At 41.6% G+C, this 20,362-nt stretch overlaps 1 protein-coding gene across 1 annotated transcript; it reads right to left on the bottom strand.

Moving 5' to 3' along the window:
* Positions 1 to 8,317: 8,317 nt before the first annotated feature.
* apeh (acylaminoacyl-peptide hydrolase) lies at positions 8,318 to 19,705 on the bottom strand. The gene is made up of 22 exons (XM_078254570.1): positions 19,674 to 19,705; positions 19,306 to 19,432; positions 18,070 to 18,205; positions 17,045 to 17,120; positions 16,880 to 16,955; positions 16,534 to 16,646; positions 16,235 to 16,369; positions 15,223 to 15,314; positions 14,673 to 14,710; positions 14,456 to 14,577; positions 13,826 to 13,886; positions 13,064 to 13,158; positions 12,737 to 12,788; positions 11,780 to 11,880; positions 11,455 to 11,587; positions 11,205 to 11,282; positions 11,028 to 11,108; positions 10,467 to 10,555; positions 10,094 to 10,287; positions 9,881 to 9,983; positions 8,875 to 8,981; positions 8,318 to 8,689 (listed from the first exon to the last, which is right to left on the bottom strand). The coding sequence occupies exons 1-22, from the start codon at positions 19,689 to 19,691 to the stop codon at positions 8,590 to 8,592; spliced, it is 2,127 nt and encodes a 708-aa protein (XP_078110696.1). The 5' UTR covers positions 19,692 to 19,705; the 3' UTR covers positions 8,318 to 8,589.
* Positions 19,706 to 20,362: the final 657 nt, after the last annotated feature.

Below are 20,362 nucleotides of genomic sequence, written 5' to 3'. Positions count from 1 at the left end.
CACACACACACACACACACACACACACACACACACACACACACACACACACTGAAAGACCCACATGAATGCACATGCACATATGAAAGGGCACGAGAGCAAACACTCTCTGTGCTCCACCCCATAGGCAGCAGAAGCTTTTGGCAAAAGTGTACTGATGTATAAAGTGTGCGAAGAGTAGGTTAAACTCCAGCCAGACCTATACAGTAATATGTAATAACAGACATATTATGCTACATGGGGGAAATGAGAGGAAAAAGTTCAAGAAAAATAGACATCTGAGCAAAGCACTGACATAATAGCCTTCTTACTGGCATACACTTGCAAAGTTCATGTAAATAAAAGCCATAAAAACACAGCACCTAAACATATTTATATTTTACTTCTCATATCTCATATCAATGCATAGATAAAAATGGAATTTTATACATCATGGACTCACAATGGCACACCTAGCTGAATAACTTATCACACACACACATGCAGTGTGTGAATCACTGAGCAGTGAAATGACAGGTGTGTCCAGGACGGCATCCTGATTGGTTTGACTAATCCCATCTCTCATCACTGAATTATGCATCACACGTATTACAAAACACTCCACTGCATAGATTATTAATACAAACACACACACTCTGCACACATGTATAGACAGGCATGCTCACATGCTGACACAAACATAAAAAAAATGCTGAAATGACCAAAAAAAACATGCAAATGACAAAAAGTAGAAAGAAAAATAGTAGTTAATGTAGGTTTTTATATTAAAGAATATTGCAACTTGCTGAAATTTTCAGAATTCAGCCAGGATAGTAGCTTTGAGTTTTAGCTAAATGGGAAAAAGAGACACACTGGAGTGTAACTGACAACAAAATGAAGGTCTTGACCTGTAGTGAAGGGTCTAGTTCCTCAGATTGTTTGTACTATGTGATACTCTTACTATATACAGTATTGCTCAAATAGAGCATATACAGTATTTTTTTGACCTGTTATTGTTTAGGCTGTCTGTAAAACAGACATTAGGAGACATGATGTCCCCTGAGTCCTTGCAAAAGCCCTAGAAGAGTTGGACAGGTGGCCACTGAATTCCAGCAATTCCCCTTGTGCTGAGAGATATTGCTCTCCGTCAAAACTGCATTTTAATTTTCAGACAGACTTTTGCAGTACTTATCATGATGAACGCAATGACAAAAAAACATTATTTAACTGAAGTGCTGTAAATTGTAGTACATTGTGCACATTCTATAAACAACAGTAAGCTGTGGCCCCACATCCTAACTAGGTTTTCAGTTTATATCCTCATCTATATGGGTATCTGCACTGGACAGTAAAAAACAAAACAACCACTGCTACTTGCCATTTTTTATTAGAACTATTCGTTTTTATTAGTTACAATATCATTAAATTAGTAAGTACTTGGTTGAAGATAGCTAGGGTTAAGTTTTCTCTTTTGTCATTTAAGGCCTGAAGAGACCTGAAGATAGATGTGTGTGTGTGTGTGTGTGTGTGTGTGTGTGTGTGTGTGTGTGTGTGTGTGTGTGTGTGTGTGTGTGTGTTTTCATGTAGAAAGCCTAGTGACCTGTGGTGATTCCCAGCTGGCTTTAGAGATGTTTAAATGTTTGAACATTTCCATTGAGGTTATGAGATATAATCAGACAAACAAACTGCATGTCATGTTGGCTTGATGTAGGCTTTCAAACAAACGACTGGATGTTCCACTAGATGTTGCACTCACTTTGGCAAGCATTTTAGCTACCTATCTCATCAACCAAGACCGTGGACTGTATTTTGGTTAACACGCAGGTATCTGATCTGCAGGGGAGAGCACAGGGCAATAATCTAATGGATAATATCTAATCTACAGGACCTCCTTCAACCATATGATAGATGAAAAGAAAAACAGTTTTAAGCAAAGCAGTCAGCAACGTGCATCACGTAAGACAGTTTAAACTCTACAATAAAAGGCAGCTTCATCTGCAGTGAAGTATTTTTACGAGTGTAAAGTTTATTAGCTTTCAGTAGTTTTAACAGATGGCCAATGTGGGTTGAGTTTAAGAAAGGCCAAATATATGTTGAGACATGGAAGTGATATAGATATAAAAGACTTTGAGCAGAGAAAACATATAACTACTACAACTAGAGCCGGCTGGCTTTGAGTCTAAAGACCCAGACACACCGACCAGACAGCCGACCCTCAGCAGAAAAGGCAGTTGGACTGATCAGTCTGCCCGAGTTAGTCAAAAAAGTGCCTCGAACACACCAAAGCGACGAGACGTAATACGTCTCCATAACAGCAGGCGGCGCTAATCTGTATTGTCGCCCAAAAATGAAAACCGGCAGCTGATTGGATGAATGCGTCACGTGGGTCTGGTTTCAAAAACAGATTGTCATGGCAGCTTGTTCAGAATACGATCTCATATCGTACTAAAATAGTTCACTGAAACGTGTTTCTGAAAACATTTTAAGCGAGAAATAGGCCATGCAGTTGCTGAATCTGTCTTCATTTCAGATCGACAAAGGTCAGTTTAAAAGATTTTCATCGGATTTTGAAAGACTCTAGTCACACTCATTCCGCTCCCCGTTTCCGGGTTAGCACTCTACCAATCAGATGGGTCATTTGAGTCTGACTGCCGGCAGTGCCCGCCCCGCCGATTATACATGTCAAATTGGCCAAAATGAAGGCCGACGGCCCCTCTGACGGACAACGGCACGGAACACACCGAACAGACTCGAGTCACTGACCTCGCCAGACTGTCCGACGGCCGATTATCAGCTCGGTGTGCCTGGACCTTAAGGGGTCCATTAACATTTGAGTGATGGGGACACTGAAAAGCGAAGACTTATTCTGTTATGATATTGGCAGGGTCATATTAGACTTCACTGCAGACGAGATTAAAAGAGTGCATGCATGTTTTAGTGATGGGGTGACAACTTTATTCTAAAGAAGGTATCAAGTGAAAAACAATTGTCAGAAATTAAAGATCTTTAAAGATGTCTTTTATATTCTTTAAAGTTTGTATAGTCCTTTCACTGCTCAGGGAGTCTCAATAACTCCAGACGCCATGAAAAACACTCACAGCTGTTATTCTGAATTCTTGTCATTCCCGAGTCCTGACACTAACATTTTGGAGACCTAAAAGTTTTTGCCTGATAGCACAATCACGTGAGTAGCGTTTAGGAGCATAATAAAGTGAATGAACTTACTGGCAGCTGGATAGAAGACCTGCAACCCAACAAACAAATGAATGACAGGAAATGGACAGCTTTATTATATCTCATGCCCCTGCAGATTAAGTGACTTCAGAATAAGAAACGTTGAACATGTCAAGGGGAATTCGTTACATTTAAAAAATATTTGGTAAATTTGAATTTCATATTACACCTACTGTAAGATGGAATGGGTATTTTGTTTTCGAAACTTTGATTAGGTTTTGTTACTGCATTACAAATGTTATATCCACCAAACCTAATATCAATAAAATTGGGTTAAAGTTTAGATTGTATTTATTCTCATTCCGGCTTCGCTCATCAATTGCTTCGTTTATCGTATCCTGGTTACAATTCTTTACATGTTAATTACTTTAAGATATTTTGGTTCCTTTTCTTTGTCAAAGATTGTCATGTTGCCTATAGACATGGCTCTACTTACAATTATTGCACATTCTCTAAACCAACAGGTTATTTCCACTTGCATCATCTAGTAACCACAACAAACAGCAGCAACAGTGAGGTCAAGACATATCACTGTATCACCAGAACGAGGGGTTTGCTGATGTCTTGTCCTTCTTTTGGTTTAAGTTGGATAGGAGCGGCAAGGTAAAAGCCAAAACTGTTACCGGGAGCCAAGAAATGCCCCCCCCCCTCATATTATCCTGCATGGCACTGGTACAAAAGTAGCTTAGGACGCAGCATGGGAATAGCGAGATAGATAGATGTGACAAAAGAAAGATGGCGGTAAGCCAAATGGATGCAGTAGAGTTGAAAGAGGCTTGTGTATGTGAGGGAGTTCAGATGGCTCCAACAGCTACGGAAGAGCAGAGAGCGAATATTTTTATGATCTGCTGGGACTTAGCTAGTACAGTAGACCGTACAGCACAGGCAGTAATATGCCAACCATGCAATTATAATGCACATGTATGGAAAACTAGAATAATGAATACATTAGCTGTACAACATGGTTTAAGAACATTTCTTAAGTTATTTTGTCTGTTATAAGCCAGGTTTCCATACCAATTTGGTGCAAATTTTAACCAAATTTTGAGAAAAAAAAACAGCAAAAGAAAATGAGAATGAATGCACAACTGTTATGCGAGAAATTAGAAGTTGGTTTAATGTGATGGAAATAGGGCATTGATGTTTGTTTTATGTATTAATTTAAGGAACCTTACACTTTCCTTATTGCCCTACACATATGGGATGTTTTCGTTTTTATTTCTTCACTGCTTCACATCATCACCTTCATCATGTTTCCATTTCACTTTGTCACATTTTACTATCATTGATACGCCAACTTTTCCACCTAAGCCTCAGTAAAAACTATTTCTTTATTTTTACCACTTAGCGTGAATTTGAAAATACACATAAAAACAGGTGGGCAGAGGACTTCTCATCAGATCACACCGCTAGAATCAAGAAAAATTATTGATTGATTTGAAATTTGGATATGTCATGTGGGCAGCATTTTAGTCCAGGACAAATTTTCCTACAGGGACAATAACGTATATTGTATCATTAAAATGATTTCACTACACTGACTTTGACATAAAGAGGACTCAAAAGATATATATTTATTTTATATTTTTGCCCAACATGGACACATCAACATGTAGCTATCACACATCTCTACAGAACCTGAAAGCAAACTCAAACCAGACCCCAAAGCCTTTACAGCATCCTCATAACCACCAACACCCCCCCACACACACACACACACACAATAACTCCACCTGTTTTAGACGACAAACCCAAAGCCATCATAGTCCCAACCAGCTGCGTTGTTAAACCATTCGAATCCCAGAGACAAACCTACCGTTCTGTTGTGATTCATCAGCATTTAACAAAGCAAACAGCAGGGGAAGATGATGTGAGAGACAAAGAGACGGAAGGACAGAGAAGGAATGGATGAGAGAGAAGAAAAAAAAAGTGAAAGGTCACAGCCCATGTAGCACTGACATAACAGAACGTCCCGTCCTTTCCTGAGCAGGACCCTCACTGTTCAAACAACTTTTAACAGTCAAAGGGAGAATCAAAAGGGAGATGGTAAAATGCTGCTCCCCCCTGTTAGGACCTGTGTTCACAGGCTTGTGAATGAACCCTGTGTACACACACACAAATGCTGTTTCCTGGTAAAAACCGGGAGACAAAGAAAATACTGAGGACGGCAGGAAGAGAGATCAGAGGAGGGGGACAAGGGGAAAACGTAACGAGGAACGAGAAGCTGAGGGCCACGTTTTAATGAATCATGTGAAGTCAGACTGTAAAAGAAACATTTTGCATATTGCCTTTTTTTCAAAAACACACACTCATGAACACGTTACGTCTTGGCACACACCTAGTGTTCACAGGTGAAGGTCATGGCTCAAGGGTTTGGATCAGAAGAGGGCAAGTCGCCATTACGAAGTGTGGAGGGATGCAGATGTTGGAACTTTACGGTTGAGAATTTGATTTATTTACCTTGCGAAACCAATTTTTTACATTTGTTAAATGGAAGTTTGAACAGCCCTTTGCAGCTTGAAAAGAAGTCATACACCCTCAAAGCCCATCCAAATCCAATTTCAACACATTCCTGTCAAACATAGTTGCAGTTTATTCTTTATTCTTTGGACTTTAAAGCATTGTACATTACTTTCACAATCCCATAACATGGTGAGGCCTTTAAGGCCCATTTCCTCTAGCAAGTCACAGAGGAGTGAAGCTCAGTCAAGGATTGCAGCCAGGCCTTGTCCACTGTGGGTTGGAACCTATTGCACTAACAGGAGCTTCCACTATTAGATCTTAGACAGGACACATTCACTTCTTATTCAAAATCAACCTCCAACAGACTTTTCTGATTCCATTTCTTTAGATTAAGATAAATATCAATTATGTATACAACCTTTTTCTATTGTCTGCAAAACAGCAGGAAATGTAATCTGTTAAGAGTTAAGGCCTTTAGATGAGAAGATCTCATGTTTTTACATTAAATATGCCAGTTAGCTTAGCTTAGCATGACTAGAAAGGAGAGAACAGCTAGCCTGTCTCTGTTCAGAGAGAACAGAATATGCCTACCAGCATCTCTTAAGACTTCCTGGAGTTTTGTCATCATCGTGAGGTTGCCAGACAAACAATCACTCCAGGAAGTTACTGCACACGGCCAAGATATGGTCATATCACATTACCCCTCGTAAAAAAACATACCCTTCCATTTGTGCTAAGCTAAGTGGCTAGCTTAGCAAGTTCCAAAATGTCAAACTACTCCTTTAATTCAAAGGGGATGATCCAAAGCACTGTTATGGATATTCAAAAAGTCACTAGGAGCTATAATTGTTTTGGTGATCTTCTAATCAACATCAGGACAAAGTTTCCACTTTATATAAAACAACATCAAATCTAATTTGCACATTGCCATAAAATTTCCAAGCACATTCATATTGCTCAGAGATTGAACTCTTTCCATTTGTATGTTCCATGAGCTTCCCTCTAGCACCATCCTCAGGCCAAAATGTCTTCTAATAGAAAAAATGTGTTGAGTAAATTCATGCTCTCTTGGGAATGAAGCCTTCACTCACTGATGGCTGTTTGTAGGACAATGTAAGCTAACCTGGTCTCTCTTGATATATTTGATCCAGCTCTTTACCACCGTTCTCTGCTGTGCTGTTCTACTTCTCCGTCTTTCTTTACAGCCGACTGGAGAGGGGAAGCACCAGAACAAACCAACTCCAAAAGACTCTTTGTCCCCCAGCGTCAGAAAACACACTTGCACTCTTTCCTCCCTTTGTCTGTCTACCTCCTACATACGCCCAGCATGAGCATGAGTCTTTCCCCTGTCTTCAGCTTTCAACAATGCTTCATCTCTGTGCCCCGGCCCACACATCAGAATACCACGGCAGGACGTCGTGAACTTCTCCCTCTATCTGGCTCATTCATTGTCTCGAACACCCAGTCGCCTCTGTCTCACTCCTCTTTTCTTTATCTGTCGCTTCCTCATCAACAGTCTCTCTCTCTCTCTCTCTCTCTCTCTCTCTCAATCTCCATCATTTCTCCCTCCATCTTTCAAATTGGTGACCTCACCCAACACCCACATTACAGTGACTTCATCGGGCAGCAGCTGCATTCAAGGCCGCAAAGTGTTGGTGGAGGGGACAATTAACGCCCGCTGCTGTGTCTGGGACACCAGGGTGAGACTGCTGACAGGAAACTTCTGGAAGACATCAACCACCTCAGTGTCTCATCTCGGGCATGCACTTTTTCAAAATCTGCATCTGTGAATTTCATTTGTCGATAGTATAAACTGAAGGAACGCTCACTTTTGTTGTCTGGGAAGTGAGAGCGGTGGGACTGTTCAAGGCCAACAAGGCCACTGACGAAATGCCTTCACATTTTGTCCTTATTCTTTTCACACGAAGAGGAAGACAGGGTTTGTTTGTAAAAACAAAGCTTTGAGATCCAAACTGGAGCTTCCATGGGAGAGTGGTACAGAAATCAAAACTGTAATGCTGACCCCAGAATTTGTGGGAAGTCCACGATTGAAAGACCGGCCCAGTGCCAAATCCAAATAGTTGTCTTGTCTGTAGCTGTTAAATTGGCTGAAGGGTTACAGTAGGTTATCGGGCAGTCCCGTGAGGAAGGTGGTCAAGAGTTTAAATTAAAGACTCCACATGAGGTTTCAAGTGGTCTGGGTGTTTTACAGCTATGCAGTGGGTATGTGTGGTTACAAGGCTTTAAGTTACATGTAACACTTTGAGCTCTGGGTCTCTGGGTTTTTTCCCTTTCCTTTTTTTTGGAGAAATCGAAAGCAAGTGATGATGTGGCCACCAAGAGGGTCTTATTCATTAAAATGAGTAGCATTACATTTTGTTAAAGAGCTCTAAAACAGTCATATACACATACATATCATAAAGCTGGTATGATAAAAGGTCAAATTATTTATCGAATAAATGTTCAGAGAAAAGGAAATCCGTTACAACAGACACAGACTGCCATCTGCTGGACATTGTACACATTTAATTTACTGATTTTACTGATTTAATTTATCATTGTGGGGAAAGTGATAGTTCAGGACATTTTTTATAAGTAGCACTGAGTAACCAACTATGACAAAATCTATAAATGAATACAGGTTTGTAAGATTTTGTTTTATTATGCGCTTTGATTTGAAAATGTTTTTACAAAATTGGGTACATTGAGACATACAGAAAGTATTGTTGTTGTAAAAAAGGCAGAGGTGTGTTTACGACTGTCAAATGTTGTGATAGTGAAATAATTTATCTTCTTTTACGAGGATGTTCAGCAGCAGCAAAACTCCAGTCTCAGCGTGTGTGTGTGTGTGTGTGTGTGTGTGTGTGTGTGTGTGTGTGTGTGTGTGTGTGTGTGTGTGTGTGTGTGTGTGTGTTCAGAGATGCTGGTGCAGCCACAGTACTGTGTTGAGGAAGCAGTCGGCCTGTGTGTCCACTCTGGACAGAGAATGTCCGTCTTCTGGAAACCACAACAGTCTGCATGGACAAACAGATGATTGGCAGAGCTAAAGATCAGTCTTAATAATCACAAGTATTAGTCTTGATGAGGGTGAGGACAAAATAAAAGGAATGCCTGAGCTGAATTAAAACCTCTGTTGTGTTGGATCAGATTGTCCAGTTGTGTTAATTGGGTGTATTTAATGTATGTATGTATGTTGTACCTGACAGGTGAAGCTCTGCTCTTCAGTGCCTTGTAGAGCTCGAGACCCTGGTGAGGAGACACTCGCCTGTCTCTGGCCCCCAGCATTAGTAAGACTGGAGCCTTGATCTACAAACAAACACACAGATAAAAACACTGTACATTTACACACACACAGTCTCTTTATGAAACAGACTCCTGAACTTTGCTCCTGTGTCTAGATAAGTAATCTTGCTTTGCCAGACCCTCCTCCAAAGCACGCTGAAGGAGGGTCTGGCTACGCCACACAGCATTCGGGGATGGGAGGAAAACGTACTCTGGTTTAATGGCATTTCTTTAAACCAATCAGAATCGTCATGGGCGGTGCCAAACTCTGCACAGAGCCACTGCAAAATAGTCGTGCGAGAGAAAACTCAGATTGGACATATAGTCCAGCTAGCTGCCAATTTATCATGCAGAGATCTGAGGAGCAGTCAACAATAGTCCTCATAAATCCACTGAATTTAAAATTCCAACACAAAGAAAGCGGAAGGATATGGAAAATACATGCATCCGGCGGAATTTCCTGCAGCACCGGAGCAATCCCGGAAGTGGAACACAAAGGATATAGACTACTAGATAAGTAATGTCTGAATTTTCAGGTACATTTGCAGTATAGTTTCTATGTCCTCTCTGAATAAATCCTAATTTAGCTCAGCAGTTCGGTCAAAAATCCGCTTATACATGGCTGGTTTGAGTCAATGGGTAGAGCAGGCGCACATATACTGAGAGGTTTATGCATCGACGCAGAGGTCCAGGGTTTGAATCCGACCTGTGACGATTTCCTGCATGTCTTCCCCCCTCTCTCTCCCCTTTCTCATCTAGTTGTCCTGTCAAAAATTAAAGGCGGAAAAGCCCAAAAAATAATCTTTAAAATAGAAAATAAATAAAAATCCGCTTATACGACAGACAATCATTATTTATGGAAATAACATTTGATTTTTAGGACCTTTTGGCCTATTCTCTATAAAAGTGTGCGAGTGTCTGACCTGAGCAGCATGTGTGATGGGTGACTTCTGTAACATGGCAGCCAGGGCTTCAGCAGTGGGTATCTGGTCATATGAGTACTGAAGCCCCACACTGGTGTAACGCCTGGAGACGCAGAGAGAGTATAAGTTCATTCAAACGTTTGGCTGTGTTGCAGCGGAGCTAAAGCTCATGTGTGTACAGTACGAGTTGCTGTGTACGTGCATGTGTCTCACCAGTCTACTATGTCACTGGTGCCCAATAAAGTAGCAGCATTAATGACAGGGTTCCTGGCCGCACACGCTCTGTAAAACTCTGGGTACTGACCAACCAGATGACAAGACAGGAAACCCCCGTGAGAACCACCAATCACAGCCAGTCGTTTGGGGTCAAGGGTGATGTCCATCTGCAGCGCAGTGAGCACTGCCGTCTGGATAAAGACACAGTTATTCATATTTTCAGTTCCGATACTGAGTTGTTAATGGATAAACACATGACATGACTAAAAAAGTGTGCCAGCTTTCTTCATTTCACTGATTTTTTTTTTTTTAATTCTAAGGTTTTTTTTGGCTATCCTTACTCTAGCCAGGACTCTGTGTAAGCCAGTACCTGCACATCTTTAACATCCTGGCTTCCGATCTGACCAATCAGGGACAGAATGCTGTCCTGGCCGAACCCTGTGGATCCCCGGTAGTTCACTAGATAGAGAGACACAAAGAGGGACAGAGAGGGAGGACAGCAAAATCAAAAGATAAATAGTGAAGCCTTTGATAATGTGAATTTTGGAGGATTACTGTTTTAGTTTTTTACTGGTTTTCACCTAATTCAAACAAGATCTTAGTTTAAGTTGTTTTTCATACAGATTTAATATACCCTCACACAAAAAAAGACACAGGCCATTTTTTTTAAGTAAACTACATCCTCTTGTGACATTTGCAAAATGCAAATGAGGCTCATCTCCTTTTCAGTATTTTGGGAAATATGCTCATCCACTTTCTTGCAGGGAGTTAGACAAGAATATCGATGGCCCACGCATATCTGTGTACTAAATACGAAGATACAGCCAGAAGGCAGTTTAAGTGTGCCAGTGTTTGTGCATGTTGCACGTGTGTGTGTGTGTGTGTGTGTGTGTGTGTGTGTGTGTGAGAGAGAGAAACAGAGGCGTCTCACCCATGAGCACAGCAAAGCCGAGTCTAGCCAGTCCAGCTGTGGTGCAATTCCATTCTGCTGCGAACTGGGAATGGGGGCCACCTGGGGGAGCAAAAATAGAAGCATAATGTAAATCAAGCAATATGTTTCATCCTGGAAACAGAAATACAGCAACCGCACAGATAAGTGAACACAGACCATGGATGAAGACGACCAGAGGTGTCTTGGCTTCATAGAGGAGCGGTTTAACCAGGACAGCCCCGAAGTCTAAACCAGCTGATGAGAGAGAGAGATTGTCGTCACAGCAAGTTTCATATGGGAATAGTGATAGACATTTTGACCCACAGTTACCCACTGGTGTGTGTGTGTGTGTGTGTGTGTGTGTGTGTGTGTGTGTGTGTGTGTGTGTGTGTGTGTGTGTGTGTGTGTGTGTGTGTGAGATGCTCACAGTAGTGTGTGTTGTCCTCCTCTGCTGGAGGTGTAACATCTAGAACTGTCCAGTGGAAGTCAAAGGTCATGACGGGCTGCTGCAGGGTTCGCCAGGTCACAGCCTCACCTGCTGAGGGGAGGAAACCCACCCTCTGCACGCACGCACGCACGCACACACGCACACACACACACACACACACACACACACACACACACACACACACATAGGCCATAAAACCAAGAAATCCCATGTAAATGAGTATTTTTATCTGACTAAATCTTGTTTAACAATGCAGTAAACTATATTTGAGCATAATGCAGTATGCATGTGCGTTCAGTCTGACCAGAGTGGGAGGTGTGTTAGGGCTTGAGCAGCAGACGACCATCAGGTCCTTCTGGACTGTCAGCAGCTTCCAGCTGCCATAAACTGAATGATCAGAGAGACCTGCAGGGGAGAGGAGGTTACAACAAAGACAGAAAGAAGTGATGAAGGAAAGCCATATCACAGTAGAGCCACGATAGACAGAGACCAACGCAGAGATGAAGGTCTGGTAAGTTTTTTTAAGGGATTTTAAAAAGTATGTACCCATCATAAATTGTATGGGCCTTGATGATATGTCCAGAGCTTATATATCCAAATCACAGATGTTGATGACGTGCAGAAGATGCACTTTAAATAAAAAAAATTAATAATAATTTTTACTTTGAATAGTTAAATTATCTTTATTGTTAGTGTACTTTGCCAGCTACATTCAGCTCTTGTGAAAAACATCTTCAATCATTACTATTGATGAAATGTAGTCATCTATAAATTGTATTTGTCTTTAATTTGATGTCATCTTTGGTGCTCAGTTCATGCTCCGGTGGAGTTTCTGCTACTCGATTGGATGTTGGTGGCAACATTCAGTCTGTTGGTCTTGATGTACCTTCCTGTTCTCTCTGGTGCTCCTGATGATGAAGATGAGAAGGTGGAGGAGGAAGAGGAAAAGGAGGAGGAGGAGGAATAGAAAGAGGAGGAAAAGGAAGAGAAAGAGGAGGAAGACATGATGACAGTGGAGAGAGAGGAACAGCTTGAGGAGAGGGAGGAAAAGGAGGAAGAGAAGGAAAAGGAAGAAAAGCAGGAGACAGGGGAGGATGGGCAGGCCAACAGGGGGAAGGAGGCGGCGGAAACAGAGGAGAGAGGGGAGGATGAGAGAAAGGAGAAGGAGGAGGAGGGAAAAGAAGAGATGGAGATGAGGACAAAAGAGAGGGAGGAGGAGGAGGAGGAGGAGGAGGAGGAGGAGGAGGGGATGGACTCTTACTATCAGAGAGGGAGGTAACTTTGTTTGATCTTCGGTCAACCATAAAGAGATCCTGAGATAGAGAGACATACAGAGAGAGAGAGAGAGAGAGAGAGAGAGAGAGAATAAGTCAAGGAAAGTGTTACAATGACATGATGATTTTGATGATTTAAAGGAATATTCAACATTTTGGGAAATACGCTTATTTGCTTTCTGGCCGAGAGTTAGACAAGAAAATCGATATGTAGCAAGACCCAGGAGTTAATTAGATCAGAGTCTAGATAGAGTTTAGATAGATTAGAGGCTAGTGATAAGAGTCAAACTATTCCTTAAATGTGTGATTGTTACCTTCCAGTTTCTGCGAGCGCTGCTGAACACCACTCTCTGACCATCTGCAGACCAGCAGCAGGGCGGTAGAGCTTCATACACACCTGCAAACTCCCCTGAAACAAAGAAACATGGAGAGAATAAACGTGTTACCTTTCATTTTTTATGGTCTTCCACCGAGCACTCTCACTCGCCCTATCAGCTCTTTTATCCTTCTTCGTAAACAACGTCTTACATTTTACTGGACAGTTTATTCAAGAAGTATCCGCTTCCTAAAACAGGTCACATAGACAATAATAAACCAAACAGGGATTGCATTTATACATAAAGCCAAGAATAATGAGCAAGTTGCTCTGGATAAAGATAATAATACAAATGTATAATATTGTACAGATGTTTATTCTATTGTGCCAAGCTGAGGTATATTCAAGTTATTAATGCAGATGACTTGAAAAAAAGGTTGTACGTGGGCAAATGGTTAGCAAGTATTTACCATATTCACCATCCTAATTAAGCATGTTAGCATCCTAACATTTGCTATTTAGCACTTACAGAAAAGCCGAGGCTGACGGTAATGTCATTAGTTTTGTAGGTAGTCGATAATAAACTAAACTATTGAGCAAAATACAATTTTGACCTGATGATGGTACTATAAGTCAGAAAATCACCATAGTTACTACAGTTTATCCTGAGGGGGGAGGTGTATGTGTTAAAAAAAAACAAAAAAACATTTGACATTGCCATCCCTAAAGCACACCACTAGTGTGACAGTATGTAACCTACCAGTCTGTGGTCTGTTAACAACATCCAGCAGTGTGGATGTCTTCTCGCTCTTCAGGTCTAACTGTGGAGGATTAATAGTCACTGTTTACAGAAGGAAAACACAGATACACATGCGCACGCACGTACGTACGTGTGTGTGTGCGTGTGCCTTCATTTTGGCTGGTGTATGTTGGTTCATCCAGGGTGGGTTCAGACTGTACCTGTGTGTGTCTTTCATAAATGCAGGATTACCCTGCACAAAGTCCCACTTAATTAAACACACACACACACATACTGCGTGGCACTATCTTTGTGGGGACCCGTTATTGACACAATGCATTCCCTAGCCCCTTACCCTCACAACTAAATGCCTAACCTTAACCCTTACCCTAACCTTAGTCTAACCCTAAAACCAAGTCTTAACCCTCAAACAGCCCTTTAAAATTGTGGGGTCCAGCATTTTGGCCCCAGAAAGCTGTCAAGACCCCACAAGTATACTGTACCGAATATAGTTAAAGAACACGCACGCACGCATGCGCACGCACACGCACGCCGCACGCACGCACGCACCCGCACACGCACACACACACACACACACACACACACACACACACACACACACACACACACACACACACACACACACACAACCTGCTGCAGACTGAGGCACTGGTTGTGAGGACCAAACACTCGACCCTGCAGGTAGATCAGCATGGACCCGTCTGGACTCAGCCTGGGACAGGACACCGACAGGTTGTCCCCAGACAGATACTCTGGTTGGGAGGGAGGAGGACGTACAGGGATCAGATGAGCAGTGCGGAGAGAATGTGTGAGTGTGATTCATTAAGAAAGAGACAAATGTGCTCACCACAGTTTCCATCCAGGTCGAGTTTAAATAACGCTGACCTGAAACAGAATTTTAAGAGAAAGGGACACAAAATGAAACTGCAAACTGGATCTTCCACTGTTTAGTTTGAGCCCTGCTATACGAATAAACTATATTTTTTACATGACTCAATAAGCCTTTCAGCTCAGTCGCTGCTGTTTTCTATTTTCCTTTTCTTTTCGATTCAGCAGATCTTATGAACAAGAACATTACCTCCCCTGCCACCAATATACTGTAGTAGTAGTAATAATAATAAAAATAATGATAATTTTCTGATATAATGTAATCCGATCATTTTTAGTGGGCTTATATACAATATGTGTTAAAAAAAAAAAAAGAGAGATTTTTTTCTTATATGCCACTATAATTTATGTAATTTTTTCCTGATAGTTTTTTTTTGTTTATCCAAATCAAAACTTGGGATTTTCGGATATATAAATAAACTTCACTTGACATTATTCATTTGTTTATTTTGGTGCTAATGTTTTCATGCTGACTCAGGCTGAATCAGAAAACAAAGCAACTATCTAACCTGCGGTTGGAGCAGAACCTCAGTCCGAGTCTGAAGGGTTCGTGGTACCAACCAACAAAAACCACTGACTGACTGCCGGGAGCCCACAGAGCCTGGAGGACAACACACACACACACACACACACACACACACACACACACACACACACACACACACACACACACACACACACACACACACACACACACACACACACACACACACACACACACACACACACACACAGTATTATTAAAGATGTCAATCAATCTGCATTGGCACAAAATCACACTGGGATTCTGAATTGACATTTGACCTCCACACACGGCCTCCTGCACACTGGCTGCGTGGCGGCTGCGTGGCAATTTCTATGTCTTTACACACCAGAAACATGTCTGATGCGGCACTGCTGCTGCTAGCCTTGTCTGTACACATGTATGTTTCCCATTGATACAATGAAATAATAGCGTGTATACTTCATGTTAAACATAAATATATACTGATTTGATCACAGCAAAGACAACGGCAGCAGTATTGACGGCAAAATAGGCTACAGAATATTTCGTTCTGTATTGACAGGTGCAATATTTGAAAATCGATAATTATTTATTATTATTTTTTTAAATTACATTTATATCTGCATTTATGTCAAAACCTAGATACTTTCAAACATCAACATTTATTTGATTTGATTACATTTATTTATTAAATGTATTTGTGCCAAAATGACTTATAAACATCTTTTCGTATTCTATTTTGCCTGGAAACACTTCCAACTTGCTTGCGTGTCGCGTGAAAAATAAGCGTCGGTCCTATTTCTAGCATGCACGCGTTTTCGGCGTGGCTCGAGCCGGAGCCGTGCATGTCACGCAGGCAGTGTGCAAGCTCTAACCTGTTAACATGGGAGCCGAAATAAAAACGGACACGCCACGCAGCTGACACGCTCACGCCACGCAGGCAGTGTGCAGGAGGCCTAACAGTCAATAATCCTGCAGTGTCAGGTGAAAGTCGCTGAAAGCGCCTCTGTCCTCACCTGTCCAGGTGAGACGTCGGGCGGGACGCCCTGCAGCACAGTGACAGAGCCGCTCTGCAGATTCACAACACAAATCACCGGGATGCTCTTATTGGTCAAAGCCTCGCCCCAGTCTTCACAGTACACACTCCTGTCCTGTTTGGGCACAATAACACACACAAGCAACTTAAGTGACACATTAACACTTTTCTGTGTAGTTAATGACATGAATGTCATTTTCAGTGTTATTTGGTTTAAGAATCTATTATAGAAAATCTTGTATCCTTCTGTTGGATTTACAATCTGCTTGATATTCTTACCTTCCTGCATGCAGATTCCCCATCTTGTGTTTCTACTGATGTGTTCTTGCTCTTCTCAGCTACATACAGCAGTTTGTTCTCACACTCCGACCATGACAGACAGCCAAACTGTGCTGCGCGCACACACACACACACATACACACACACACACACACACACACACACACACACACACACACACACACACTTGAACACGCAACAATGCAAGGGTGCAACCGCCCACTCACTTTACAAACGTGAAAAACACTACATAAGTTGATGTGACTGGGTCAGTGATGCTTAGCTAGTTCTTTATTGTTGGCGCAAACAGGAAAAAAACGTGTAAAGCACAAAACATCTGTCTCACCGTCATCGTACACTCGGCCGTGTTTGTTGAGAGCAGTCAGGTTGAGGCATTTCCTGAGGCCGTGGCGGTCCCATATCTGAACAGCAACAAAGCATAAACAACAACAGTCTGTCAGGATGCTCAAACATTGTTTTTACAGAGGATACTGCAATCTATTTTTCTCACTTCGAGGAGCTGGTGGCCACTTGTTTCCCTGACAACAGCCCTCAGGGCTCGAATGGGAGAGAGTCCACTCAGTAACCTGAGGAGCAGAAGAGAAATAAAAACTCTTAATTAAAGCCAAACTCAACACCAGGCTGAAAACCAATGCTTCACTGTACTCTCTGACTAATGCTACGTTTACACGTGGCCGGCTATTTTCATAAAAGGACATTTCAACCTCTCCGTTTTCAAAAATAACATCGTGCACAGCTGTCAGTTTTCAGAAAAGTGTTCGTTTACACGTACCCGTGTATATACGCCATCAAGAACATGCCAAACCTGTAGGTGGCAGTGTAACGAGAAGCGCAAGCCCACGTTAGCCAATCAGAATCCCGAAAACAGCAACGAATCACTTCCTCTCTCTTCTCTTCCTCACTTCCTCACTTCCTCGGCTGCCTAAACCTCCGTTTGTGTCAGTTTACATGCAAACGTGCAAACAAAGTTTTCCAAAATCTCCAATCTGGCCGAAGTTTTTAGAAAGAATCGTTTTCAGAGGCGATTTCTCCGTTTGCGTGTAAACGAAGGGCACAAACAAAGAGAAATGTCTCAGTTTTTCAAAATAACCATGTATGTGTAAACGGGGTATAAAAGTTTAACAGTTTAACAGTCTGTTGCATCTCTGACCACACCCAGTATCACTGATGTAAACTGTAGCCACACCCACAGTGATGTCACACTTTTACATCACTGCAGCACGGTGAGAAGTCAAAGCAAATGCATGGTTTTCAGCTGCTTTTAACCTCAAAATGGACAGTTGCTTTTTTTTGTTGCCAATATATAATTATTGACATCATTTTATAATAAATGGTGAGACTTTGTTAATGATGTTAGAAAATTCAATAAATGAAAACACAGTGTACAGAAGTATGTTCATATCTTATGCTGCTCAGATCTCATCTCATATTCAGGCTGCAGCTTCATTTGCATTCAAAGTTGTAATAGAACTCAGTGAAATCTCAGAGGATTTTAGGGTGTGTGCATGTACTCACTCTCCAGACACAGGTACACAGGGTCCTGGTGGGAGGACAGTCCTGATGCTCTGGTGGTCGTTGCTGTCTGCGATCAGAGTCCACTGCTGCGAGTAGCAAAGTCTGGAGCCTCGGACCAGGTCGCTCTGACTCCACTCTGGATGTGCACACGGTGAGAAGTTTTCCAAGTTGGGTTGAATAAAGAGACCCTCAATTATTTCAATTATCCACACCTGTATGATACAAACGTGTAGACACGCAATCCCAAGAGGCAAAATCTTCAACCCCATGTCTATGTATTTTATGGTCTTGGCCAGTGAATGCAAACTTCCTGGTTTAAAGGATCATAATTAGTTGATCACAGATACACAATTTTTTTTTTTTTGGGCTTTTCCGCCTTTAATTTTTGACAGGACAGCTATGTGAGAAAGGGGAGAGAGAGGGGGAAGACATGCAGGAAATTGTCACAGGTCGGATTCAAACCCTGGACCTCTGCGTCAAGGCATAAACCTCTCAGTATATGCGCGCCTGCTCTACCACTGAGCCAGCCCGGCCACCGCAGAAATTATTTTTACAAATGTATCTTCCAGTAACATTTACTTATCAAATTGTACTATTACATTAACTGTCACTCTCATCTATGATTATGTTTATTGTTCAACTTTAAAATATCTTACCTTAGACATATGTTTATGGTAATTAATGGTATTAATATATTAATGAGGATGCATGCAAAAACCTTTCATAGCCATTTTGCTTGAATCAGTGGTTATGAAGAGGACATGAGCGTCCTTCCCTGAACACACATTTCAATTCAATTCAATGACAACAGTCAGGTTGAATGGTATTTTTCCAAAGAAACAGATGGGTTAACTCAGTAAACCTTTTTAAACCCACCCTCAGGAGATTACTGGATACACCTAAAGAATAGTGAAATCATTCAGTGTTGTTTGTTCCTTTCAACATATTTTTATATTGTATAATTTCATGAACTTTGCAGACTCCAGCATAGCATTACACTTTATACATATACCCCATGTGTCATTATGTGTGTGTGTGTGTGTGAGAGAGAGAGAGAGAGAGAGAGAGAGAGAGAGAGAGAGAGAGAGAGAAAGTGTAGTAGTAATGTTATTGTGCATGTAATGTTGTCTGCGTCTTAAAACTGTATGTACATTTTAATGTTTCCCTGTTGTTCTATGTGTCAATATGGTGGTGCTAATAAAGCCTCTTTTGAATTTGAAAGAGAGAGCAGCTCACCAGCAGTCACGGTGTAGGTCCGGAGCTCTGGAAGCTGCTCTTCACTCACATGAGCAAAAACAGGCGCAGGGAAACCGCTGAGCTCTCCGTACACCCCGGTGACTTGTCTGGTGTCCATCTGTGTCCGCTGCCACACACACATACACACACGCTCACATTAAATCCCCAACCTGTCACACTCGCACGGTCAACACGAGAAGCTCAGGCAAGTGCAAAACTCATGCATCAAGCAATTAAACTGTTAGCAGCTGTTCGGAGGGTTAAAGTAGTCACCAGGCTCGGTTTTAGTGCAGTTCCGTTCATTATTTTATTTATTGTATCGCCTCCCCCTGACCTGATACATTTCACAGCATGTTTTACTCACTTACTTTTACCAGCGCCTCCATGTTGCATTCATGAATGGACGATACCACTTTGGTTGGTTCGGAGGGGTGTAGTAGAATAAAACGTGACCGCACGGGGGAAGCAGAGGGTCAGAAAGGTGGTCATTCTTGATTGGTAATGTAATACTACCATGTAATGTCATTATAGTGTACATCAACATTTAGTTACCAGCAATTCAACAATTTAATGTACATTATTTGTGCTCATTTTCACAAGTCTGTTTTCTCTTGTGGGTTCAGGGTTAACTGTTCCAGATGTAGGTAGGCAGCTCTAGCTGGTGTATTCAATATGTGTAAAGGATAAATTCACAATGAGGTGTTCCAATTTTTAATCTTTCCTTGTCTGGCTGAGAAACTGTGTAAACATGACCTTATTGTATCCTTTCATCTGGGTTTAAACATTTAATATTATCATACATCATCATACTTAAATCTTTCAATTTCAGCAGCTTTTGGTTACAAAATCTTTGTCCAAAATTTCAGAGAATTATTAAAAGGAAAAGCGGCCAGGTCATGTCTTTGCCTCAGGCTAACATTGACCTTTTCTTCAAATTACCATAGCGGTAAAATCTCATTACTTTCTATCTTAACTAACGATCCAACTAACTTCACAATGTCTAATAACATTTATTTTCCCAACCGATTCCTTGTTCCCCAAAATTTAGTCTTTCCAG

The sequence above is a fragment of the Sander vitreus genome, chromosome 7 (genome assembly GCF_031162955.1).
Source record: "Sander vitreus isolate 19-12246 chromosome 7, sanVit1, whole genome shotgun sequence".
Classification (NCBI taxonomy): Eukaryota; Metazoa; Chordata; class Actinopteri; order Perciformes; family Percidae; genus Sander; species Sander vitreus.
This window is presented reverse-complemented; position numbering and strand designations above follow the sequence as displayed.

Excerpts from the sequence above, each read along its gene's own strand:
- apeh (XM_078254570.1), bottom strand. Across the intron at positions 12,789-13,063 it reads GCGCTCGCAGAAACTGGAAG|GATCTCTTTATGGTTGACCG; the intron begins GTAACAATCACA and ends TCTCTATCTCAG. Across the intron at positions 10,556-11,027 it reads CGGCTTTGCTGTGCTCATGG|TGAACTACCGGGGATCCACA; the intron begins GTGAGACGCCTC and ends CTCTCTATCTAG.